At 46.4% G+C, this 26,920-nt stretch overlaps 1 protein-coding gene across 1 annotated transcript in view; it reads left to right on the forward strand.

The window, feature by feature from the left end:
• The window catches only part of Actn2 (actinin alpha 2), a 71,052-nt gene that overhangs the window by 43,058 nt on the left and 1,074 nt on the right, over positions 1 to 26,920 (forward strand). The window contains exons 9-20 of the mRNA XM_075970219.1: positions 161 to 253; positions 2,702 to 2,932; positions 3,705 to 3,852; positions 10,686 to 10,836; positions 16,308 to 16,416; positions 17,136 to 17,276; positions 18,709 to 18,891; positions 20,196 to 20,330; positions 21,203 to 21,382; positions 22,396 to 22,542; positions 24,639 to 24,704; positions 26,137 to 26,295. Coding sequence (XP_075826334.1) covers positions 161 to 253; positions 2,702 to 2,932; positions 3,705 to 3,852; positions 10,686 to 10,836; positions 16,308 to 16,416; positions 17,136 to 17,276; positions 18,709 to 18,891; positions 20,196 to 20,330; positions 21,203 to 21,382; positions 22,396 to 22,542; positions 24,639 to 24,704; positions 26,137 to 26,295 — 1,743 coding nt within the window. The remainder of the gene's footprint in view (positions 1 to 160; positions 254 to 2,701; positions 2,933 to 3,704; positions 3,853 to 10,685; positions 10,837 to 16,307; positions 16,417 to 17,135; positions 17,277 to 18,708; positions 18,892 to 20,195; positions 20,331 to 21,202; positions 21,383 to 22,395; positions 22,543 to 24,638; positions 24,705 to 26,136; positions 26,296 to 26,920) is intronic.

The following is a 26,920-nucleotide window of genomic DNA, read 5'->3' on the forward strand; positions in this document are numbered from 1 at the left end:
CTGGTTCATCCCCTCTCTCTTATCCCACCCTGACCCAGACTGCACCGTTTCCAACACACCGTCTCCTTCCACCTGCCTTGCCCACCACGTCTTGCTTTATGTGTGTTTGCACGCATACCCTTGTCGACCAGCCATCCTGTTTACCTATTGTGTTTTGCAGGCCGAGACAGCAGCTAACAGGATATGTAAGGTTCTTGCTGTGAATCAAGAGAATGAGAGGCTGATGGAAGAATATGAGAGGCTAGCGAGTGAGGTAAAGGAAATGGGTGGCCCCAGCTCTGTCCACCTGCAGCCAGGGGTGAGGCAGAGATTGTCCATGTTTATTTTTGTACTTTTCATCGCAGAGAGAGTGAAAGCAGAAAACACACCTGGTCTCAGAGGTTTCTTATCCTTTAGCAACATGCGTGGTGCCAATGTGCTCCCCAACCCCCATGGTCTTTGCAAAGACTGCAAAGCTTAGTTAGTCTGCATGGTCTGAGGTGGTAGGAAGGGCATTCTAGTCTTAGCTCTGTCCCTTCAAGGTCAGACCCTCAAGGAAACTTCATGCCCCTTGTTTTGCCCCCTAGCTTGTGGGCTACTGGCATCATGCAGTGGGCTCTTTGTGTCAAGAGCCCTGTTCAGCACTGTGACCTCATGTGAAAGGAATTTGTATAACCTTTTGGGAGGAGGAGGTGTGGTGAGGTGTGGTGTGTGTGTGTGTGTGTGTGTGTGTGTGTGTGTGTGCGTGTACACAGGCCCAGAGTGGGATCTGGGCTCACCTTCCAAAACCTTGGAGCCTTGGAGATGCATTTCTGATTTGAGCAATGCTTTTACAGTTCATTTTTTGTCCTTATCATAGCATAGAGGGTACCAAGGCATCTTTGTTACTGCCCCTGTGTTACTTTTGTAACATGAGTCCGGGCTGAGGAACCCCAGAGCTGTGTCCTCTGAGATGAAACTCAAGTAAAGAGCCATATTCAAGATCAGGCAAACTATATTTTAAAAATAGTTTAAAAGGTTAAAAAAGAAAACAAAAATAAATACAAGACTAAATAATTTTTGCCTTCACTTGATATACCTGATATTTGGTTTGTGCTATGAAAATTATCAGTGTTAATGGAGTTAGTCTTCCCAGATAGGTACTTAATGACAATGCAATCAAAGTAAACTAAATGTATACCTTCATGTTGCCGATATGAGGAAATCTTAGGTGTTTAATTCCCACCATTCTTTTTCTTTTGTAATTGTTATTATTGCTGTGGGAAAAAAATCCAATTTATTGCCAGTAAGACCAGTCTTCAACTTCAAGAGTGAAATATGTTCAACACAGAAAGAGGGTTGTTGGGAATTTTTTTACTTGATGTTAACTTAGTTTCACTCTCTTTTCTGTGATTAAAACAAACAAACAAACAAAAGCCCTACAAAAGCAACTTGCAGGAGAAATGGTTTATTCTGACTCAAAGTTCCCCTTGGAACTTTGACATAGTCCCTTTGAAAGAGGAGGCATAACAACGGAATCCTGAGACAAGTTGGTCACATTGCATCCACAATCAAGAAGCAGAAGCAGAGAGAGCAGGAAGGAGGGCTGGACTATGAAAACCACAGGGCCTGCTTCCAGTCACTCACTTCTTCCAGTGAGTTGCTTCCTCCTAATCCTTCCCACCTGCTGAGCAGCAAGCAGTCGACACTGAGCTTTGAGGGACATTCCCATTCAATCCCTGCAGTTCTTTGTTTATTCTTCTGGGATGCTGTCTGTGGTGGTGTCATCATTGTAACTAGTTTTCATTCCAGTCTGCTGACACTTTACAAGGGATCAGTAAACACATAAGTAAATTAAAAAAATGAGTAAATAAAATGAGGGGGAGGGCGTGTGGAGAGATGGTCCAGCAGTTAAGAACCAGGCTGCCTTCCGCAGGACCTGGTTTGAATGCAGTTTGAACTGTAACTCCAGTTCCAGGGGAACCTGAACCCTCTTCTGACCTTTGAAGGCACTTCATGCATGTAGTGCACAGATATACATGCAGGCAAAACACCCATACACAGAAAATAAAAATAGGTAAAAATCTCAAAACAAATTAAAAAATAATAAATAAGTGACTAGGTGTCGAGCAGGTCATCTCTGATACCCGGGTGGTGCCTCAGGAGAAGGGCAGATACTGGTTTTGGGGAACCCACTACCCTTTTTACTCATTGCATGTAGATTTTCATAAAAACTAGATGATAAATCCTGTTCTGGCCCAGAGTCAGACTCAGGCCTATCATACATTCTCTAGTGAGTGAACCCATTAGAGCTGAGCTTGTAGTTTTCAATGAAACCTTTGCTATTCAACCCAGATCCTTGCTGAGTATAACAATCTCATTCTTTGTTATATTTTGTTTTTCCTTTTAGAACTTGAAGGTTCCATCCAGCATTTGTCTGCTAATGTCTGGTTGCTGTGTTTCTTGTAAACGTCACATTTTTGTCAAACACGACGTCATGTGCTGACCTGAAGTCCAACCTATGTGTGGTCTCACTGGGGTGGTCACTGTGGCCCCTTGTGGACACTGCCATTCATTGCCCCATGCACAGAGCTGTCTTCCCCTCTTTAAGTCAGTGCAGTTGTAACCATGCTCAGTCATTTGGGGAGGCTTAGGGGAACTGGTTCCAGTTACCAGGCCCCTTTATGTGTGAACTGGGAACAGTTTGCTAGCATTTAAGCCCCACTTTTCTGTTTGGAAATAGCTCTTGGAATGGATTCGGCGCACAATCCCCTGGCTAGAGAACAGGACACCCGAGAAAACCATGCAAGCCATGCAGAAGAAGCTGGAGGACTTCCGGGACTACCGTCGGAAGCACAAGCCCCCCAAGGTGCAGGAGAAGTGCCAACTGGAGATCAACTTCAACACGCTGCAGACCAAACTTCGGATTAGCAACCGGCCAGCTTTCATGCCCTCCGAGGGCAAGATGGTGTCGGTGAGTGTCTGCAGTCCAGCCCCCGTTGCCCTCAGTCTGCTGAGGAGGCCTCTACTTCCTGAGTGTAACTGTTAGTGAATGCAGTGGTGAGTGACCCTGTAACCACTCCGTTTTTGTGGATTGAGAGATCACTGAGGCTGGACCCAAGACATTGCAAGTACGAGGTAAACACCACCCCTCAGCTACCTCCCCAGCCCTTTACTAAGTTGGTAGGCTGACCTCGAATTCATTAAGTTGCCCAGGCTAGACTCAAGCTAGCTTTCCTTCTGCCTTGGCTTCCTAAGTAGCTGTGATCAACAGTGTGTGCCACCAAACCTGGCTTCCCTTCCTGACACTCTGCTCGTTCCCACGATGCAGCTCTTGGTGTCATGAGATGTGCTCTGCAGGCTTTCGGCAAATGCTCTGTTTCTCTTCCCTCCTCCCAGACTTGTGACCTCGCCTTTGCCCATGTTTCTCTGTAATTGACATTGTCTAGCTCTTCCCAGTGCTCTCCCCCTCCTTCCGTGACCACTTACCCTCCCGACACTCTGGGACTTGATCCACATCTGGAGGAGTGTCTGTGTGGCTGATGAGAACAGCCGTGCTAATTTAAAGGGCCACCGTGGTGATGTAGACATTGGGAAACCAAACCAGCAGGATGGTCAGTTGTGCAGAAGAGGCAAGGGAAGATGAAACCAGAGAACACCGCTGTCAGACATGTGTTAGAGGACGCATGGGAATCCTCAAAGCCCACATGCGATACCTGTGGCCTCAAACATTTTCCATTCCTCAGGACATTGCTGGCGCCTGGCAGAGGCTGGAGCAGGCTGAGAAGGGCTATGAGGAGTGGCTGTTGAATGAAATTCGGAGACTGGAGCGCTTGGAGCACCTGGCTGAGAAGTTCAGGCAGAAGGCCTCCACGCATGAGACATGGGCTTATGGTAAGGGCATGAGGATCCGGTTCTGGTTTTATAGCATCTGAGTTGTGGGCCAGTGAGATGGCTCAGTGGATAGAGGCTTGCAGCCAAACCTGAGACCCTGAGTTAGAACCAATTCCTGCAGATTGTCTTACGCCCTCCATAGTCCACACTGTGGCATGTATACGCCAGCAACTATAGTCCACATTGTGACGTGTATACGCCAGCACCCATAGTCCACACTGTGACATGTATACGCCAGCACCCATAGTCCACACTGTGGCATGTATACGCCAGCACCCATAGTCCACACTGTGACATGTATACACCAGCACCTATAGTCCACACTGTGGCATGTATACACCAGCACCCATAGTCCACACTGTGACATGTATACGCCAGCATCTATAGTCCACACTGTGACATGTATGTATACACCAGCACCCATAGTCCACACTGTGGCATGTATACGCCAGCACCCATAGTCCACACTGTGACATGTATACACCAGCACCTATAGTCCACACTGTGACATGTATACGCCAGCATCTATAGTCCACACTGTGACATGTATGTATACGGCAGCACCCATAGTCCACACTGTGACATGTATACGTCAGCACCCATAGTCCACACTGTGACATGTATACGCCAGCATCTATAGTCCACACTGTGACATGTATACGTCAGCACCCATAGTCCACACTGTGACATGTATACACCAGCACCCATAGTCCACACTGTGACATGTATACGCCAGCATCTATAGTCCACACTGTGACATGTATACGTCAGCACCCATAGTCCACACTGTGACATGTATACACCAGCACCCATAGTCCACACTGTGACATGTATACACCAGCATCCATAGTCCACACTGTGACATGTATACGCCAGCACCCATAGTCCACACTGTGACATGTATACGCCAGCATCTATAGTCCACACTGTGACATGTATACGCCAGCATCTATAGTCCACACTGTGACATGTATGTATACACCAGCACCCATAGTCCACACTGTGGCATGTATACGCCAGCACCCATAGTCCACACTGTGACATGTATACACCAGCACCCATAGTCCACACTGTGACATGTATACACCAGCACCTATAGTCCACACTGTGACATGTATGTATACGCCAGCACCTATAGTCCACACTGTGACATGTATACGCCAGCACCTATAGTCCACACTGTGACATGTATACACCAGCACCTATAGTCCACACTGTGACATGTATGTATACGCCAGCACCTATAGTCCACACTGTGACATGTATGTATACGCCAGCACCTATAGTCCACACTGTGACATGTATACACCAGCACCTATAGTCCACACTGTGACATGTATGTATACGCCAGCACCCATAGTCCACACTGTGACATGTATACACCAGCATCCATAGTCCACACTGTGACATATATACGTCAGCACCCATAGTCCACACTGTGACATGTATACGCCAGCATCTATAGTCCACACTGTGACATGTATACGTCAGCACCCATAGTCCACACTGTGACATGTATACACCAGCACCCATAGTCCACACTGTGACATGTATACGCCAGCATCTATAGTCCACAATGTGACATGTATACGCCAGCACCCATAGTCCACACTGTGGCATGTATACACCAGCACCTATAGTCCACACTGTGACATGTATGTATACACCAGCACCCATAGTCCACACTGTGACATGTATACGCCAGCATCTATAGTCCACACTGTGAATGTATGTATACACCAGCACCCATAGTCCACACTGTGGCATGTATACGCCAGCACCCATAGTCCACACTGTGACATGTATGTATACACCAGCACCCATAGTCCACACTGTGACATGTATGTATACACCAGCACCCATAGTCCACACTGTGACATGTATACGCCAGCATCTATAGTCCACACTGTGACATGTATGTATACACCAGCACCCATAGTCCACACTGTGGCATGTATACGCCAGCACCCATAGTCCACACTGTGACATGTATACGCCAGCACCTATAGTCCACACTGTGGCATGTATACACCAGCACCTATAGTCCACACTGTGACATGTATACACCAGCATCCATAGTCCACACTGTGACATGTATACGCCAGCATCTATAGTCCACACTGTGACATGTATGTATACACCAGCACCCATAGTCCACACTGTGGCATGTATACGCCAGCACCCATAGTCCACACTGTGACATGTATACACCAGCACCTATAGTCCACACTGTGGCATGTATACACCAGCACCTATAGTCCACACTGTGACATGTATACACCAGCACCCATAGTCCACACTGTGGCATGTATACGCCAGCATCTATAGTCCACACTGTGACATGTATACGCCAGCATCTATAGTCCACACTGTGACATGTATGTATACACCAGCACCCATAGTCCACACTGTGGCATGTATACGCCAGCACCCATAGTCCACACTGTGACATGTATACGCCAGCACCTATAGTCCACACTGTGGCATGTATACACCAGCACCCATAGTCCACACTGTGGCATGTATACGCCAGCACCCATAGTCCACACTGTGACATGTATACATCAGCACCCATAGTCCACACTGTGACATGTATACACCAGCATCCATAGTCCACACTGTGACATGTATGTATACACCAGCACCTATAGTCCACACTGTGACATGTATACACCAGCACCCATAGTCCACACTGTGACATGTATACGTCAGCACCCATAGTCCACACTGTGACATGTATACACCAGCACCCATAGTCCACACTGTGACATGTATACGCCAGCACCCATAGTCCACACTGTGACATGTATACACCAGCACCTAATGTCCACACTGTGACATGTATACGCCAGCATCTATAGTCCACACTGTGACATGTATACACCAGCACCCATAGTCCACACTGTGACATGTATACGTCAGCACCCATAGTCCACACTGTGGCATGTATACACCAGCACCCATAGTCCACACTGTGACATGTATACGCCAGCACCCATAGTCCACACTGTGACATGTATACACCAGCACCTAATGTCCACACTGTGACATGTATACGCCAGCATCTATAGTCCACACTGTGACATGTATGTATACACCAGCACCTATAGTCCACACTGTGACATGTATACACCAGCACCCATAGTCCACACTGTGGCATGTATACGCCAGCACCCATAGTCCACACTGTGACATGTATGTATACACCAGCACCCATAGTCCACACTGTGACATGTATGTATACACCAGCACCCATAGTCCACACTGTGACATGTATACGCCAGCATCTATAGTCCACACTGTGACATGTATGTATACACCAGCACCCATAGTCCACACTGTGGCATGTATACGCCAGCACCCATAGTCCACACTGTGACATGTATACGCCAGCACCTATAGTCCACACTGTGGCATGTATACACCAGCACCTATAGTCCACACTGTGACATGTATACACCAGCATCCATAGTCCACACTGTGACATGTATACGCCAGCATCTATAGTCCACACTGTGACATGTATGTATACACCAGCACCCATAGTCCACACTGTGGCATGTATACGCCAGCACCTATAGTCCACACTGTGGCATGTATACACCAGCACCTATAGTCCACACTGTGACATGTATACACCAGCACCCATAGTCCACACTGTGGCATGTATACGCCAGCACCCATAGTCCACACTGTGGCATGTATACGCCAGCACCCATAGTCCACACTGTGACATGTATACGTCAGCACCCATAGTCCACACTGTGACATGTATACACCAGCATCCATAGTCCACACTGTGACATGTATGTATACACCAGCACCTATAGTCCACACTGTGACATGTATACACCAGCACCCATAGTCCACACTGTGACATGTATACGTCAGCACCCATAGTCCACACTGTGGCATGTATACACCAGCACCCATAGTCCACACTGTGACATGTATACGCCAGCACCCATAGTCCACACTGTGACATGTATACACCAGCACCTAATGTCCACACTGTGACATGTATACGCCAGCACCTAATGTCCACACTGTGACATGTATACGCCAGCATCTATAGTCCACACTGTGACATGTATACGCCAGCACCCATAGTCCACACTGTGACATGTATACACCAGCACCCATAGTCCACACTGTGACATGTATACACCAGCACCCATAGTCCACACTGTGACATGTATACACCAGCACCTATAGTCCACACTGTGACATGTATACACCAGCATCCATAGTCCACACTGTGACATGTATGTATACACCAGCACCTATAGTCCACACTGTGACATGTATACACCAGCACCCATAGTCCACACTGTGACATGTATACACCAGCACCTATAGTCCACACTGTGACATGTATACGCCAGCATCCATAGTCCACACTGTGACATGTATACACCAGCATCCATAGTCCACACTGTGACATGTATACGTCAGCACCCATAGTCCACACTGTGACATGTATACACCAGCATCCATAGTCCACACTGTGACATGTATACGCCAGCACCCATAGTCCACACCGTGACATGTATACACCAGCACCCATAGTCCACACTGTGACATGTATACGCCAGCATCTATAGTCCACACTGTGGCATGTATACGCCAGCATCTATAGTCCACACTGTGGCATGTATACGCCAGCATCTATAGTCCACACTGTGGCATGTATGTATATGCCAGCACCCATAGTCCACACTGTGACATGTATACACCAGCACCTATAGTCCACACTGTGACATGTATACGCCAGCATCCATAGTCCACACTGTGGCATGTATGTATACGCCAGCACCCATAGTCCACACTGTGACATGTATGTATACGCCAGCATCTATAGTCCACACTGTGACATGTATACACCAGCACCCGTAGTCCACACTGTGGCATGTATACGCCAGCATCTATAGTCCACACTGTGGCATGTATACGCCAGCACCCATAGTCCACACTGTGGCATGTATGTGCATCCCTCCATGAACAAATACACGCATACAATTTACATATAAATAAATCAATGTAAAAAATCTGAGTTTTGCTGGGCTTGGTGGTGTGTATTCATATAATTCCAACACTTAGGAGGCTGAGTCAGGAGGAGCCTCAAGAGTCCCAGCTCAGCCTGGACCACACAACAACTAGGGGTTTGGAGAGAGGGTTCAGCAGTTACGAGTGTGCTCTTTCCTTGCAACACCCACATCAGGGAGCTCATAACCTTTGTAACTCCTGCTGTAGGGGATCTAGTGACCTCTCCTGGCATCCATGGGCACCTGCGCTTACATGCATACACCTACACAGACACATACATACCCGAACACATAATTAAAAATAAAAATAAGCTGGGTGGTGGTGGCACATGCTATTAGTCCCAGCTGTTGGGAGACGGAGGCAAGCAGAACTCTGTAAGTTCAAGGCCAGCCTGCTCTGCAGAACAAGTTCCAGGATAGCCAGGGCTTTAAAGAAACTCTGTCTTTAAGAAAAAAGAAAGAAAGAAAGAAAAAAAGAAAGAAAGAAAGAAAGCCAAACCAAATAAATAAATAAATATAAAATATGAATCTTAAAAACAACAAAGAATAAATATACTGTAACTGTTTCTCTCATAAGGCTTCTGTGATGCATTCGTGAGTTCATATGATAAATCTTTCAGTCGGTGTCTAACTCATCCTAACTGCAGTGGTGTCATCACTGGACTGTGGGTGTTTGCTTTCCATTTCCAGCTTTACAGAATTAAATCGTTATAGGCCACTAGCAAGAGAATAAATGTAGATCTGGATCCCAGTCATAGCAGTATCTAGATTTAAGAAATACTTATAGAGAGGACTGGAAATGTGGTTCAGTTGGTAGGATGCTGGCTTAGCGTACACCAACAAAGCCCTGGGTTCGATCCCCAGTAGCACATAAATTCGGCATGCTGGTACATGCCTATAATCCCAGCTCCAGGAATATAGAGGCAAAAGGATCCGAAGTTTGAGGTCATTCTTGGCTAAATACTGAGATCAAGGCCAACCTGCCGTAGAGACTACTTATCCATATATATATAATCACACACATATAAAGTTTTATGGAGAAATTAGTGGAGGTTCCAAGAAGGAAATTTCTAATGTTTAGGATCAGAACAAGCAAAACAGGGCCACATTTCACCCCAGAGTATAACTTTCAAATACAAAGCCTGGGGCAAGAAAACCCTGCTGGCAGGCGATTGTTTGAGACAGGGTTCGGCTGAGTCACAGTGCCCTTGACTCTGCCTCCTGGGTGCTAGGATTGGATTAGAGGTGTACCACCATGCCCAGCTAACACAAGGGTTTTATTCAGTCATCCCCTTGTGGCTCATGAATGAGAATAATTTCCAACTGAACTGCAGGTCGTGGTGGGAAAGAAGACAATTGTGTCTTAGAATGATATGGAATATACTTTATAAAATGCATTCTTTCCCCCTCCCACACCTTTCTTTCTGAGACCTCGCCTGTGAGCACCTAAAGGGGCTGGCTGTGCTTGCAGGCTGGTCCCTATCCTTCCTTTAAATCTCAGGTATTCTCCAAGCACATCCCGGTGTGGGGAAGCTGCTGTGTGACTTTGAGTATTCATGCTTAGATTAATTGATTCATTTATTTAGGCAATACTGGGACTTGTATTCATGGCCTTTGCATATCCTAGGTAAGCCCTACCGAGTTGCAGTCTTCTGGTTCTTTTTCATTTTGAGACAAAGTCTCACAGAGTTGCCCAGGCTGTCCTTGAACTTGCGATCCTGCTGCCTCAGCCTCCAGAGTAGTTGGTATGCCGACCTGGCCTCATGCTTCTGGCTGTCCCCTTTGCAGGCAAAGAACAGATCCTGCTGCAGAAAGATTATGAGTCAGCGACCCTGACGGAAGTGCGGGCCCTCCTTCGGAAGCATGAGGCCTTTGAGAGTGACCTGGCTGCACACCAGGACCGTGTGGAACAGATCGCTGCCATTGCCCAGGAGCTCAAGTGTGTGCTGGTACCCTGGGTGAAGGCCATAGTGGGCTATGGGCAGGTTCTTCAGGGAGCAGGCACTCTTCCCAGCTGAGTTCCAGGGTCATGCTGGAGCCCCCAGGGATGATGATTTTGGTATCTAGAAATGTAAAAACAGGTCCAGCTTTGCTGTGACGGGGTCGTTGGGTCCTCCCAACCCTCCTCACACCTGACCCCACATAAACTATTCTGCTTCCAAAGAAATGAGTTTCAGTGTGGAGGCCATGGCCTAGCAGCCTGGTTCACAGTGCGGGGGGGGGGGGGGGGAAGAGGCAAGACCCATGCAAAAAGGAAGGCCAGAGAGAAGAGAGAAGTCACTACCTCAGCCCCGAAGAAGCAGGCTGCCTCACTTTTCCGAGTTTTGTTCTGTGGGGACAGATGTGGTGCTGAGACTAATCATTTTGTAGACGTTTCTGTCTCTACTTTATGCCTGTGATTCCTGGAGTGTGTACATGTGTGTGGAGGGCAGAAGAGGGTGTCAGGTCTCCTGGAACTGGAGTTCCAGATGGCTGAGAGACTCTGGGTTCTGGGAAATGAACTCAGGTCCTCTGCAAGAGTAACCGATGTTCTTAACTGCTGAGCCATCTCAGAATAGAATAGAATTTTTATTGCCTATCCCTTAACAATAAAATCAAAGTAATTAAAATGTACTTCAGTATGTTGCTCCCTGGTTCCTCACTTTTGAGGACCACGAACCCCTTAATTAACAGGTAGGGCTTCATAACACACCACATCTCAGGTTGACCCATATAAACCCTTCACGTTGTTAGCCTCACATTCTGTCAGGACCTTCCATCATGGTTTAATGCTTCTTGAATGCTGGCTCTTTGCTAATTAACAGCCACTCACCAATAAAGCGAGGGCTTGAAAAGGACTCAGGTTATTTAGTGCGCTGTAATGGCTCCCGTGAGTAATTGGAGCAGTTTAAGTGTTGCCCATGAACTTTAAGAAATAATTTTATATTATTATGGCTGTTACTCCTGGCATTTTTGGTGCTGTTTGTTCCACACGGCTGAGGTGAAACCATGCATGAGATTTAGGTTGTGTTCATCTGACTGTTAGTAACATTCTTTCCCTTCCTGCCCATCCTAGAAATAAGTCAGAGGTTTTTTTTTAAATATATATATATTTATTATACAATATTCTTTCTGTGTGTATGCCTGAACGCCAGAAGAGGGCACCAGACCTCATTACAGATGGTTGTGAGCCACCATGTGGTTGCTGGGAATTGAACTCAGGACCTTTGGAAGAGCAGGCAATGCTCTTAACCACTGAGCCATCTCTCCAGCCCCCTAAGTCAGCGTTTTTATGAAGTTCTCAAAAGTACATAAAATAGTCATCATGAGCCCTCACTCTCAACACAGGTGTACATGGAGCCATTGTATAAGAATCGGGGAACATAAGGAGACCCTAAAAATAATCTCAGAGCGGCTGCACTGGTGTTTCCATTGTGGTTTAGCAGAAAGTTCTTGCAGTATTCACTCTTTCTTTTTGAGTCAGGATCTCTCAATGGTGTTCTGGCCGTCCTGGAACTCTCTGTGTAGACCAGGCTGGCCTTGAACTCAGAGATCCCCCTGCCTCTACATCCTGAGTGCTGATAATAATTTTTAGAAATAGCAGCCTGTAAATGGGAAGGTGCATATAGGTATGCCTGTGTATGTGTGTGTGTGTGTGTGTGTGTGTGTGTGTGTGTGTGTGTGTGTGTGTATGCATGCACATAGATCAGAGGACTTTCGGGGGTTGGTTTTTGCCTCCCACCTTACTGAGGCAGGATCTTTCTTGTTACTGATGTTGTACTGTGCACTCCAGGCTTCTGGTTTTTCTGCTGTCTTGCCCTCCCACCATGCCATATAAGGTCTGAAATTATAGGATGTGCCGTTTAGCTTTTTATGTGGGTTCTGGGGTTGAACTTGGGTTGTCAGACTTACGTAGCTGGTGTTTTTACCTGGGAGCAATCTCCCAGACTTCTTAGTTACTTTTTCATTTGTGTTGCCAAAATGCCTGACAGAAACAACTGGAAGGGGGGAAAGGTCTATTTTTGCCCAGTTTCATACGATTTCAGTCATTTGGGACAGAGAAGACCAGGAAACAAGGAGATCTAGTGTCTTAGGGTTTCTATTGCTGTGATTAAATATCAGGACCAAAAGCAACCTTGGAAGGAAACAGGTCTTGATCACATGTCTTGTTATCATAGGCCATCATGAAGCAAAGTCAGGGCAGAAACTTAACTGTCTTAACCTGGAGACAGAGAATGATGCAGATGCCATTGGGGAGCGCCACTTACTGTCCTGTCCCTCCTGGCTTGCTCAGTTTATTTCTTTTTCTTTCTTTTTAATTTTCTTTTTATTAGATTTATCTTTTATTTTATGTTTGAGTGTTTTGTCTGTGTGTATGTATGTACTACCTGTGTGCTTGGTAACCACAAAGACTAGGAGAGGGCATTGAATCCCCGGGAACTGGAGTTAGGAATGGGTGCTGGGATTCAGGCCCATGTCCTCTATAAGAGCAACAAGTGCTCTTAACCACTGAACCACCTCTCCAGCCCTCAATTTGTGTCTTTAAATGTATCCCAGAATGACCACCCACAGTGGGACTGCCCCTTTCACACCAATTATTGATCAAGAAAATTCTTTACAGGCTTGCCCACAGGCTGGTCTTATGGAACCATTTATCCATTTGAGGTTGTCCCCTGCACCCTCTTAGATTACTCTAGCTTGCATCAAGTTGTCACAAAACTAGCCATCACGTCTAGAGTGGGAACCCGAGATGAGCATGGCCTTCTAAGGCCCACCCTCGGTGACTCACTTATGCCACCAGACTCTACCTTCTTCAGATTCGTGCAACTAACTAGGGACTAAGCATTCAAAACATGAAACCATTTTGAAGGGACATTTCAGATTGAAATATTTAGAAACTTCTGGATCTATTTGGACTTGTCTTCTTAATGTTTACTCTTTAAAGATCTACTGCCTTTGTCTTTTGCATCAGTATTGTAGAGCTGCTCGGGACATTTACTAGATTTGTTTTTGGTTTGTAACCAAAGTAGACACAAGAATCTTAGTCAGCCTTGGTCACATGAAAAGTGTGTCTTTGTAGATAGCTAGTGGCTGCTCTTAAGAACTGGGCAACCTTTAATGAGGCAATGGGGAACTTCTGTTCCTACCAGAATGTTCTGGAAGAACACTCAGATAACAATCATATGCATTTCCTCTGTCCAGCAACACAAACAGTAAAGAAATAAACATGAACTAGTAAATGAAAGAAGAAAAAACAGTGGGCTGCGAGATAGAGGGTAACAGTGCTTGTGGCCAGTCTCGATGACCTGAGTTCAATCCCCAGGACTCACATGACACAAGGAGAGAACTGACACTTGCAAGTTGACCTCTGACCTCCATGTACTTTCTGTGTCATGTGTGTATGCACACATACACAGTTATTTATAAATAAATAAAGATGCAATAATTTTTTTAGCATAGTGAACAACCACTGCCTTAACTCGATGCTGAATAAGCAGAGAAGCAGACCGGAGCCTCAGAGGAGCGGTTTCAGGGGAGCAGGCCTCTTCTCAGGCTGTTTTAAAGCATCCTGCAAATGCCTCTGTTGTCCCCAGTTCTTGCTCTCTTCTTAGCTTAGCAGAGTGGTTGGGTTTTATGCAGGATTCAGATACTGATCCCTGAGATGAGGTTAACTTTCACCCAGGCTTTATGATTTGTTTTGTTTTACTACATTGCAGGCATCTAACAGTCCAAAGAGTCTTTGTCCATAAATGGAAGAGCTCCATCCTGCCCAGTTTTAGAAGACTCTGCTCAGTAATGTCCCTGCACCCTCCTGGACTGGTCACTCAGTAGGCAGTAAGCTGTGTGCCCTTCTAGAGGAGCGAAGGATACAGAGCCCTGCAAGAGGACACCTCCTTCCCTGTGACTCATTTTAATGTCCCAGCCTTCCAGGCCCCGTGGCTGCGGCTTGCTTTCTGGACTGACCTGGGTCAGAGAGTTGGCTCCTTGTGGTTTCCATTTAAAAGTCATGCTCTTGGGAGACCTCAGAGAGGACACGGGAAAAGAAAACTGGCCAGAGACATTAAGAAGACAGTGCTGTCCGTTTTAAAAACTGCTAAATAACTGGTTTTTAGTAATTCTAATAATTTATTCCAAGTGATAATACGTCCAACGAGGACAGTTCACAAAGCCCTGACATTTCCTACCATTTTCTATTACATTTTTGTTTTGCCTGTGTGTATGTTGGGGGTGGGAGTTGGGGGGCCCCTGAGAGTGATGGGGAGGGGTCAATCTCAAATGTTGTTTTCACTTGTCACTATCTACATTTTTTTTAAAGACAGAATTTCTTTTTTTTAAATTAATTTTTATTGAGCTCTACATTTTTCTCTGATAAGACAGAATTTCTTTTTTTTTTTTTTTTTTGGTTTTTCAAGACAGGGTTTCTCTGTGGTTTTGGAGCCTGTCCTGGAACTAGCTCTTGTAGACCAAGCTGGTCTCGAACTCACAGAGATCCGCCTGCCTCTGCCTCCCGAGTGCTGGGATTAAAGGCGTGCGCCACCACCGCCCGGCTAAGACAGAATTTCTTAATAAGCAAAGGGCTTACCTGATTCGGTTATGCCAGCTGCCTAGGGAGCCCCAGGGATCCCCTTGTCTGTGTCAAGTATTAATTACAGTAGTACATTAGTGGAGGTCAGGGGACAATCAAGGCATTAAACTCAGGTTGTCAGACTTGGTGGCAGGTGCCTTTAGCATTTGAGCATCTCACCAGCCTCCCTACCAGTTTTCTATTAGGCCTTTTTGTAAAAAGGCGTGGGTGTAGGGGTAAGAAAATGGGAGATGGCTCAGTGAAGTGCTTGCTGTGGTGTAAGCACGAGGACCCGAGTTTGGTCACGCAGAACCCATGTTCAAAACCCTGGCACAAGGACTGGAGAGATGACTCAGTGGCAGAGGACACAAGGCCAGTTCCCAGAACCCATGTCAGGCAGCTCACAACTGCCTTTAACCCCAGCTCCAGGGAGTCGCCCTCTTCTGTGCTCCACAGGAGCGCTCACGTGAGTGTGTGCACACACGCACGTGCACACACGCACACACACACACTTTTTTTAAAAATGGGTGTTAATTTTAGCTCTAGGAAGACAGATACAGGTGAGCCCAGAGCTCACTAGCCAGTCAACCCAGCTGAATAATACAAAACCCTGGACATTGGAAGACTCGATCTCAAAAAAGAAGAAGAGAGAGTTGTTAGATGGTGACTGACAGGAATACTCAGTATTTATCTCTGGTCTCCAAGTGCGTGTGCACACATTTGCGTGTACATCCATCCATACACGTATTCGTGCACACACATCGCGCTCACGCACTCATACACACCTCTTCCCTGTTTAGTTCCAGCTTGTATGTATTTCCTCACACCATCTGCGAGAGCTAATCTTTATTTCTTGCTTTTCCTAGTGAACTGGACTATCACGATGCTGTGAATGTCAATGATCGGTGCCAGAAAATCTGTGACCAGTGGGACAGGCTGGGGACGCTCACCCAGAAGAGGAGGGAGGCCTTGGAGGTGAAAACGCTGATTAGAGGCTCCATACTGAAATCAGTGGTGTTAGTTGTATTTATCCATGGCCTCGTGTGGAGAAAACCTAACATTATCCAGGAAATGGAATCCTAAGAAGAATGTGGGAAGTGGGTGTCAGAGGACCAAGGGAGGCTGGTAGCTTTGCGTTGGGATGCACCACGTCAGCAAGCTGCAAAACATGCTTTTCAATTTTAAAACGTTTGAGAGGTATATGGTCAAAGCCCTGTTTGTTAAGTAGCAATCACTACAAATTTCCTAAAGTTCTTTTGAAATTTTTTAAAGATTTATACATTATTTTTAATTACATGAGACTTTCAATCATCAATCAATCACGGATTTAGCTAACAGAAGTTGTATATCTGTGAATTTTCAAGAGGAGCACTTCAGATTCTTTAAATGCGAGGCTGCTCTGGACGGTATTAAATTTTTCTTTAACTCCAAAGGCCCCCAGAGAATAAACTTGGTGGTGGAGTATTTACCCAGCAGCTCCAAGGCTGTAGGTTTTGACCCAAAACCAAAACTAAACAATCAGAGGAGACCCTCAGAGACAGGGAGGGATCACCATCATTCCAGCAGCAGCGAGGACACATAGCAGGACACACTTGATTGAACTGGATATGTATTTATTTACATGTGTTTGCACACTTAGGGCTTTAAAAAATGTATTTAATCCTTGATAACTCTCGCTTCTATTTAATCTTCAGAGAACTGAGAAATTGCTAGAAACAATTGACCAGTTGCACCTGGAGTTTGCCAAGAGAGCTGCACCCTTCAACAACTGGATGGAGGGCGCCATGGAGGACCTGCAGGACATGTTTATTGTCCACAGCATTGAGGAGATCCAGGTGAGGGGACTCGAGCTCAGTACTCTTTCAACTAATGCATGTTTGTTGTATAATGTGTTCTGTTCAAGTATTTCCTGTACCTGAGTCTTTATTCTACATTACCCTCTCCTAACCCCACTTCTGCTCGTCTCCTTCCTTTTCTCAAATAGTCTCTCTTCCATTTTCATGTCACATGTATGCGTGTATGTATGTGCCTTAATGTGTATATAGCACCTAGGTTCTGGGCTGGGAAGATGGCTTGTCACCCCCCACCCAGGTCCTGACAATCTGAGTACTATCAGCAAAATCCACAAGATGGAAGAAGAGAACTGACTCTCACATACATTCTATGCCATGTATGAACTCACCTTTACACCGCACATGCACACACACACACACACACACACATACACACACAAAATAAATCTGTAAAAAGGGGAAATAAAAGCCAAGAGGTGGCTCTTTAATCCCAGCACTCGGGAGGCAGAAGCAGGCAGATCTCTGAGTTGGAGGCCAGCCTGCTCTACAGAGCTAGTACCAAGACAGTCACGGCTACACAGAGAAACCCTGTCTCAAAAAACAAAACAGAACAACAACAACAAAAACAAGAAACAGACAGACAAAAAAAGGAAAACAATAAGATTCTAGATTGAGGAAGACACTTGATATTGACCTCTGGTTCCCAAGTACACACAACATGCGTGTAGCCACGTGAACATACCACATACACGCACATACAAAAGAATCTCCAAAACAAAACCTCTGCTTGCTACCAATTAAAGTGCCTTCCTTTTATATTTCTCCAGAGCATTTAATTAAGTCTATAAATAATATCGCTGGCTTTGGTGTTAGGAGGAACAGCTACTGTCAAGTACCCAGGACCTAGTTTCTTCATAACCCACTTATGGCTAATTTGAGATCTAATAGAATACAAAGAAAACATACATCTGTAATTCTATTTTCAATAAAACTGGTATGTCATGAGGGCTGGCTTTGGTCAGTAAGGTGTTGCCTTGTGGGCACACAGTCGTGAGTTCAATCCCTAGAATCTAAGTTTTAAAAAAATAACAAATTGGAGTTGATAGCACATGCTTGTAATCCAGTACTGGGAAAGTAGAAACAGGCTGGGACTAGCTGGCCAGCCAGTAGTCTAATCAGAGAGCCGCCAGGCCAATGAGAGTCCATGGCTAGAAAAGCAAGCGGGACCTCTGACCTCTACATACATGTACGTACATCTGAACACACATACAAAGTTCACACTAAAAGTCTGGGTGTGGTGTGCATGCCTGTAATCCCAGCTGTCAGTGCAGAAGAAAAATTAGGAGTTCGGGGTCATTTGTGACTTCATAGCAAGTCAAAGCCAGCCTGGCTACTTGAGACCTTGCCTAAAAATAAATAAATATACAGTTGACACTCCGGTCAGATTCACTCTCTGCGCTGTTCCCTGGCATAGAGTCTCATCACTGCGCATGAGCAGTTCAAGGCTACCCTGCCTGAGGCTGATGGGGAACGGCAGTCCATCCTGGCCATCCAGAATGAGGTGGAGAAGGTGATCCAGAGCTACAACATCCGGATAAGCTCCAGCAACCCCTACAGCACTGTCACCATGGACGAGCTGCGCAACAAGTGGGAGAAGGTGGGTGGCTGTGGACTGTGTGCTGGGGGTGGGGTGAGGCTGGGGCTGGATGTGGGGTGAGGCTGTGGACTGTGTGCTGGGGGGGTGAGGTGAGGCTGGGGGTGGGGTGAGGCTGGGTGTGCGGGTGAGGCTGTGGACTGCATGTTGGGGGAGTGAGGCTGGGACTGGGAGTGGGGTGAGGCTGAGGCTGGGTATGGGGTGAGGCTGGGGGTGGGGGTGAGGCTGAGGCTGGGTATGGGGTGAGGCTGGGGCTGGGAGTGGGGTGAGGCTGGGGCTGGGAGTGGGGTGAGGTTGGGGCTGGGAGTGGGGTGAGGCTGGGGCTGGGAGTGGGGTGAGGCTGGGGCTGGGTATGGGGTGAAGCTGAGGTGTGCAGATGAGGCTGGGGCTGGGTGGGGGTAAGGGAGGGACAAGATGAGCAGCCATGGATGGGCGTGGGATGGGAAGGATTAGCTGACAGTTGGCCGTAGACTGGCTACGTGGTGAGGAAGGGCTGGGGGAGGAAGGAAGACCTAATTCAGCGTCACCCTTAGGCTTTCTTTCCTTCCAGGTTTTATAGATGAGTTAAATTGTCCTGCTGTTTAGCAACTTCTGTGATTTGTGGGGAAAGAAAGTAGAAATTATTTTCCTTAAAGAAAATATAAATTTTGGCAAAGTAAATGTTGGCTGTGATATTAATACTGTCAGGGAAATGTTTTAAAACCCTGGCCTGAGATGGCTCAGTGGGTGAAGGCACATGGTGTGCAAGCCTGGGGACCCAATCCCCGAACCCACTTAAATAGGAGAGAAGCAACTCCACAAAGTTGTCGTCTGACTTGCACATGTGTGCTGTAGCATGTGTGTGCGTGAAACACATGCATGACCACACAGTCACTTGCACACACACACATGCACTGTTGTGACAGTCACCATCTCCTGTGTGCATCTGATGCCCACATTCACAGATAAAGGAAATGCTAACTTTCCATCTGGGAGAGTGAAGATTAAGATGTCACATCACCACATTCAAGTTGGTGATCCTGTACATGACCCCCCCCCCCATGGGCTTGATGCTTCAGGGAGAGGACTCCTGATGTCCTTAGACTCTGAAATACCCTTGACTAAACTGTTCTTTCAGTAGTGCCTTAGGGTCACAGGCAGCAGTCAGAACTAATCCCTTGAGCAGGAACTCCCTTTCCCCTCTGCCCCCTGAGCCTCTCCTCCCTCTCCACACCCCAGTGTCCTAATATGTGATGATGAGCTCATCCTGTGTTCACTCCTATGAGACCCGAGCTGGCCTCTCATCCTGCTGTCCTGGGCTCTGACAGGTGAAGCAGCTGGTGCCCGTCCGGGATCAGTCCCTGCAGGAGGAGCTGGCTCGCCAGCATGCCAATGAGCGTCTGCGGCGCCAGTTTGCTGCCCAAGCCAATGCCATTGGGCCCTGGATCCAGAACAAGATGGAGGTAGGTAGCACCCTTCCTGGGGACTTCCGGAGCCTGGAATTGGTACTGAGCCTCAGAACAGCACATCCTTGCCTGGCTTTCTGTCTGCCCCACGTTCTTCGTGACCTTTGTCTCTCCATGCCAAGGGCTGTTGGAGAGGTTAGAGTGAAGGGAAGGCACACCGAAAGAGGGGTCTTTCCCGCTGCCGTCTCTCATCAATGACAAAGTTCTTTCTCAGGTTTGGTCTCACCAGAAGCTAGATTTTTAAACCATCCCTCCCTAAAGAGGGCAGGTGAATAGTCACACATAATTTGTGGTTTTAGAACATCCAAGGAACAATGGCATTGGAAGGCTTCATTTTATAACTTTTTAACAATAGCTAGGGGACATTTCCTGTCCCCCTTTGGGATGAGTTAAATTGTGAAGGCACTTGCTGTAGAAACTTTAGAGGTAGAAACACCTAAGATAAGAAATTCTCCCCAGTCATCTGATACCTGTCTGGCAGCTCTGCCAATGTCTGTCAGTCCTAGTGCCCCTAACACCAGAGCAGAATAGCTGTGTTCAAGACATGTCTCTGCCCTTCAAGAGTGCCGGAAGGACTTTCCTTACTCCTGTTTGAATTGTGGTGGTTGATTTTCTTTCCCCATTCTCTAGACAGACATGAACTCCACCTTATGAGCCTCTCCTCCTTCTCCAAACCCCAGTGTACTAATATCTGATGATGAGCTCAACCTGTGCTCACTTCTATGAGACCAGAGCTGTCTGTCTGGGAACATCCTGTGCCTTGGGCTGCCTGATGTGAATATGGCCCCTGGCACAAAGCCAGAGGCCCACTCTCTGTCTCTCAGTGCCCTCGGCTCCCCCACTGAGTGTCCCCCATACCCCACACATAGGAGATTGCTCGGAGCTCTATCCAGATCACAGGGGCCCTGGAGGACCAGATGAACCAGCTGAAGCAGTACGAGCACAACATCATCAACTACAAGAACAACATTGACAAGCTGGAAGGCGACCACCAGCTCATCCAGGAGGCCCTGGTCTTCGACAACAAGCACACAAACTACACCATGGAGGTAGGAAGGGCAGCCGGGCAGCCTGCTCTCTGCCACCAACCTTGCCACCCTCTCAGCTTGTTTCCCCATACACAGCTCCCCCTCTGTTTCTGGTAAAGTCTATACCCGTGAACACTAGAGATACTTAAGTCTTCCTACTTACAGTGTATGGAAAAGCACTGAACTGTTGCAAGCACCAAACAGTAGTTAATTGTCAACCTTATTATTATTGCCACAGTGATGGAGAGGTTGCCAGAACTAAGTTGTCCTCATTTCTTCCCATTGTTTTTTGGTTAGGGTGTTGTTGTTGTTGTTGAGACATATACCCCAAACGCTCCTGGATCTGACTGTGTAGCTGAGAATTAGCTCAAACTTCTGATCCTCCTACCTCCACCTCCTACAAGCTATGATTACAGGCATGTGCCACCATGCCCATTTTTATTAGTCATTTTAAAAATTATCATATAAAGTCAAGATTGTCCCCATTTCTGCCAGTCTGGCTCAGTTTGATCTTCCCTGGGAGTCATTGGGTATAACCCAGCACCCATCCAGCTATTTGGTAAGTGAGAAGATGTCTTTAATAACAAATAGACCACATGTTGAATATTTAATCTGCAAAATGTGGGCTGGAGATGTAGTTTAGTTGTAGAACACTTGCCTAGTATATGCAAGGGTCTAGCTTTAACCCCTAGTTCCAAATCTATGTAACATAAATAAACAAATATTTTAAGTATCGGGAAGCCAGGTTGGTGCGATGGCACAGCAGGCAAAGGCACTTGCTATAAAGCCTGCCCATCTGAGCCGAGTCCCAGGAACCCACGTGAAGGTAGAAGGAGGGAGTTAACTCCAGATTTTCCCTATGATCTCTGTACATGCACTCTCATCACACTAATAATAATAATTTATAAAATAAGTTTAGAAAATGTATACCAAACTATGCTTACTTCCTGCTTAGTTGAGTCCCCCTCCTCTTGTGACAGTGAAGCACTAGAACCTCCCAGACCTAGCTGACTGTTGATTCTTCTCCTTGGTAGCATATCCGCGTTGGATGGGAGTTGCTGCTAACGACCATCGCCAGAACCATCAACGAGGTGGAGACCCAGATCCTGACAAGAGATGCGAAGGGCATCACCCAGGAGCAGATGAACGAGTTCAGAGCTTCCTTCAACCACTTCGACAGGGTACCGCTCTCTCTAGTTGTTTGGAAGGCACTTACAGCTGCAATAGCGTGCACACTGTCACTTTGAGTCCTTGAAGTCTCAGGATCCCAGGCTGGCTTTGAGCTCCCTACTGGCTGAAGATGACCTTGAACTCCTGGTGTTCCTTCCTCCCCTTCCCAAGTACTAAGATGACGGCAGGAGTGTTCCATTGTGCCTGGCTAGACCCTTCAAGTCTTGCTACTCCAAAAAGTTCAGAAGGAAACCGAGTGATCCTAAGGGAAGTAGCTATCAAATAAGCAGTAGTAACTCCTGATGCCATGGCCAGCTGACAATCCATCAAAGCTTTTGCTTTATTTCCTGGGGTTAGAGGATTTAGTTCAGTGGTAAAAGGCCCTGGGTTTAGTCCTCAGCTTGAGAGAAAAAAAAAAAAAGATGCCTGGTGGTGGCGACCAGTGATGGCACACGCCTTTAATCCAAGCACTCCTGGAGGCAGCTGCAGGCTGACTCTGTGAGTTCAAGGCCAGCAGAGTTAGTTACAGGACAGCTAGGGCTGTTACACAGAGAAATCTTGTCTTGAAAAACGAAAAAAGAAAAACCACAAAAAAGATACAACAAAGCTTAAATATTGGAAACAAAGAAACAAAGTTGTCTTGGGGTGTGTTTGGGCAAGAGATCAGGTGTTTAGATTACTTCATGGTCTCACTAGACAGCAAGATGGGACACCTTGAATCTCAACATGAGGGAGCAGAGGCAGGATGATCTCTGTGAGTTCCAGGCTAGCCTGGTCTATATAGTAAGTTCCAGGGCAGCCAAGGCTACATAGTAAGACCTGTCTCTAGAAATAATAAAAGAAAAGAGAAAGAGAAAACAGTCAAATGGAATGGCAAGGCCGTGGAGGGTATGGATGGAGAGCGCCCTCCAGTGGACAGCTCAGTTGCTGAATGTCATAGAGCACAGTATGGTATGACCAGAGCTGTGCTTCTGGGTCACCAAGATACCAGTTGGGAGTTGTGTGTGTGTGTGTGTGTGAGTGTGTGTGTGTGTGTGTGTTGGAGTGAAGGTCTGAAATGGAGCCAAAGTCTCCAGTGCTTAAGGACAAGATTTGAAGGCTGTGTGCGAGAGAAGAGAGACAAGTGACATAGTCATTCCAAACTCTGAGGGCAAGAGAAGATTGCTGTCACAGGAAAGACAATCCTCCTACCCCAGCAGTGGGAGGCCATCCTGGAACAAAGCCAGGGAGTCTGCGCATAATGATCTTCTCCAGCAAGTGACCCTCTGAGAGGAAGAGCAAGGGTAAGAGCCAGAGCAGGGCACCAGGGGAAGCAGACAGAGGAGCAGTAAGGCAGCGTGCAGGGCTGCAGAGTGGCTGACATTGGAGAGGGCTAGCCCCGCAGGCCTGAGAGCCAACACAGGTTCCATTCACTGAACACAGGACTTCTACCATTAGCTTTCCAAATTGGCTATTCCCTGGGTGCACAAAATCAACCAGTTACCAATGTTAGCTGTCCCCCTCACAGCCCTGAGACATGTACAAAGCAACACTTTGCATCCAACCCAACGACAGCTGCCCTACTTATACAGACCTGAGACCACTGTACTGTTGGGCTTGCCACACAGATGAGACCACTACACGACCCTGGGTTCCATTCCCAGTACTGTATCTGGATACTAGGTCCCAAGACTGGTTGAGCCATAAGTTTCCAATTTCAGCTCTAGAAATGTTTGCAGTATGTGCTGTTATCAGTAGGTGGCAGTGGTGAGCTCCTAACTGACTCCTTTTGCTGCCTTTAATGTGGGTTCTCTTCATTTTTAGCCTTTCTAGCACCTGCCTCCTTTTCCTTAATTTATCTTGCAGCACTGAGGATCAAGCCTGGGGCCTCATGTATATTAGGGCAGGCACATAACTTCTGCCTAGTCTCCTCTTCCCTAATAAACAGGCTATTTTATAATGTTCTTGTACTGGTGGCTTTGCCCTCCTGAAAGTCAGAGATGACCTCTGGTCTTGGCTGGGCTGCAGGTCACCCTTTCCCTACCATCTTGCTCACTGGGTGCTGGGTCAGGCAGAGATGTTCATCTCGTTCTTAACTGCCCTTTCTCTGTTCTTTGCATTTGCGCAGAGGAAGAACGGCCTGATGGATCACGAGGATTTCAGAGCCTGCCTGATTTCCATGGGCTACGACTTGGTAAGACACAAGCAGAAATTCAGCTGAGGTCTGATACCGTATCAAGCCTAGACTGTGGGAAATAAATGATGTAATAACTTATTGAATTGGTTTATTTTCATATCACAGGGCAATGCCTTTTGAAGATCTGCCTGTCACTGTATAAAAATAAAGCTACAGAGTTAAAAATTCATTTTCATTCAGTATCAGCAAGGTTTCCTTATGGTGAAAGCATCAAGGATGTGGGATTTCCTAGTCATTTCTAAAAGTTTTATTAATATAATTTACACACTTCACTAAAACCACTTAAAGTGTGCAGTGGCCTGAGTTTTGCAGTGTGTTTTCTTTTAATATTTTAAAAGATAGAAGATAGATTCTAGGGGCTGGGCATGATGTTGTAAACCTTTAATCCCAGCTCTTGCGGGGCAAAGGCAGGCAGAGCTCTTTGCATTCCAGATCAGCTTGCTATACACTGAGAGTTCAGGGCAGCTAGAGCTAAACAGTGAGGTAGGTCTTGAGAGAGAGAGAGAGAGAGAGAGAGAGAGAGAGAGAGAGAGAGAGAGAGAGAGAGAAGGAGAGGGAGAGAGAGAGAGAGAGAGATTATTATAGTAATACATCAGCTAAGAAAACCATGCTTACCTTGAGCTGTAGCAATATCGATAAATATGTAAAAAGGGTGTATTTAATTACCCTTTGAGGAGTTACATATTTATCGATTTTGAAACAGTATCTTGTTAGACAGTCCAGGCTGGCCTTGCACTTGCTGAGATCCTCTCGCCTCTGCCTCTAACCTCGGGGTTAGAGTCCCATCACTGCAAGAATAAATCCAATATATAAATTTTTAAAAGAAGCCAGAAAACCAGGTGGGTGACTTGCCTGTAGTCCCAGCACTTGGGGCATCTTGTTTTGTAGCCCAGTTGATGATAGCTTGGAATTTACTGTGTATTCCAGGCTGGCCTCAAACTTGCCATTCTTCTGCCTCAACTTCCTAAATAGCAGAATTACAGGTATGCACCCTGCTTATATATAAAGCACTGTTTTGAAAGGGTTTTTTTCAGTGCTGGGGACATACTAGCCAAATGCTAGTATGATGCTCCGATACTCCCAGGTTTAATGAGTGCTTTAAACATGACCTCCTTTGATTCCTCTGGTAATTTAAACTAAGGAACAAGCACCATCTTACTTAGTAATTCCACTTTGCAACTCTGGATGAGTTAATCTTCCTAATTATATAATGTGGTTCATAAGGACGACACGGGCTACAGAATAGATGGACTTGTGACATGCAGGAAGGAGCTTCTGGCTTGATGCTACAGCTTCTTTTAAAACAGATGGAGATGAACCTAAGCCTCCCACCAGGGAAGCTGTTTCCAGAGTGAGGAGAACCATGTGGAGGCTCCCTTAAGTTTTCAAACCCTGAAGCACTTACTGTCTCTACGTCACCTTGTCTCAGGGCGAAGCTGAATTTGCCCGAATTATGACCCTGGTTGATCCCAACGGACAAGGCACCGTCACCTTCCAGTCCTTCATTGACTTCATGACTAGAGAGACTGCAGACACCGACACGGCAGAGCAGGTCATCGCCTCCTTCCGGATCCTGGCTTCCGACAAGGTCCGCTTGGATAGACTTTCTTTTGTTTTAAAACTTTTAAAATTATCTTTGGGTATCTGAGGGTCAGCAAGTACACTTAAACACAGTCTTGGCATGTGTGGAGGTCAGAAGGCAACCTTGGATGTCGGCCTTGCCGTCTCCCTGTTTGAGATATGGTCTCTTCCGTTCACTGCTTTATATGCAAGGAAGGTTACCTTGCTGCAAGTTCTCAGGGATTCTCCTGCCTCCACCTCCCATCTTACCATAGGAGTGCCATGATTATAAACAGATACCTAATGCTATATCCAGACTTTAAAAAAAAATGATTTGTCTATTTGTATGTGTGTGTGTGTGTGTGTGTGTGTGTGTGTGATATTTCTCTCCTTCTGCCTTTACATGGGTTCCAGGGACAAGCAGTGTTCTCCAGGCTTTACCAGCCTTTACCTACAGAGCCAATTCATCAGCTGGACGTTTCTAATATGAATTAATCAGGGGTTTATAGTAAGAAATTCGGAGAAAGAGTAAAGTTTGTCCCAGAACATGGGTGGATGGGGGCTTCTCAAAGGGGAACTCCCCTATGTATATACTTTTAAGACCTCTGTCCCCAGATGTCAATCTCACTTTTTACTTTTTAAATTATTTTTTG

This window comes from Microtus pennsylvanicus, chromosome 4, assembly GCF_037038515.1.
Source record: "Microtus pennsylvanicus isolate mMicPen1 chromosome 4, mMicPen1.hap1, whole genome shotgun sequence".
NCBI classification, from domain to species: Eukaryota; Metazoa; Chordata; class Mammalia; order Rodentia; family Cricetidae; genus Microtus; species Microtus pennsylvanicus.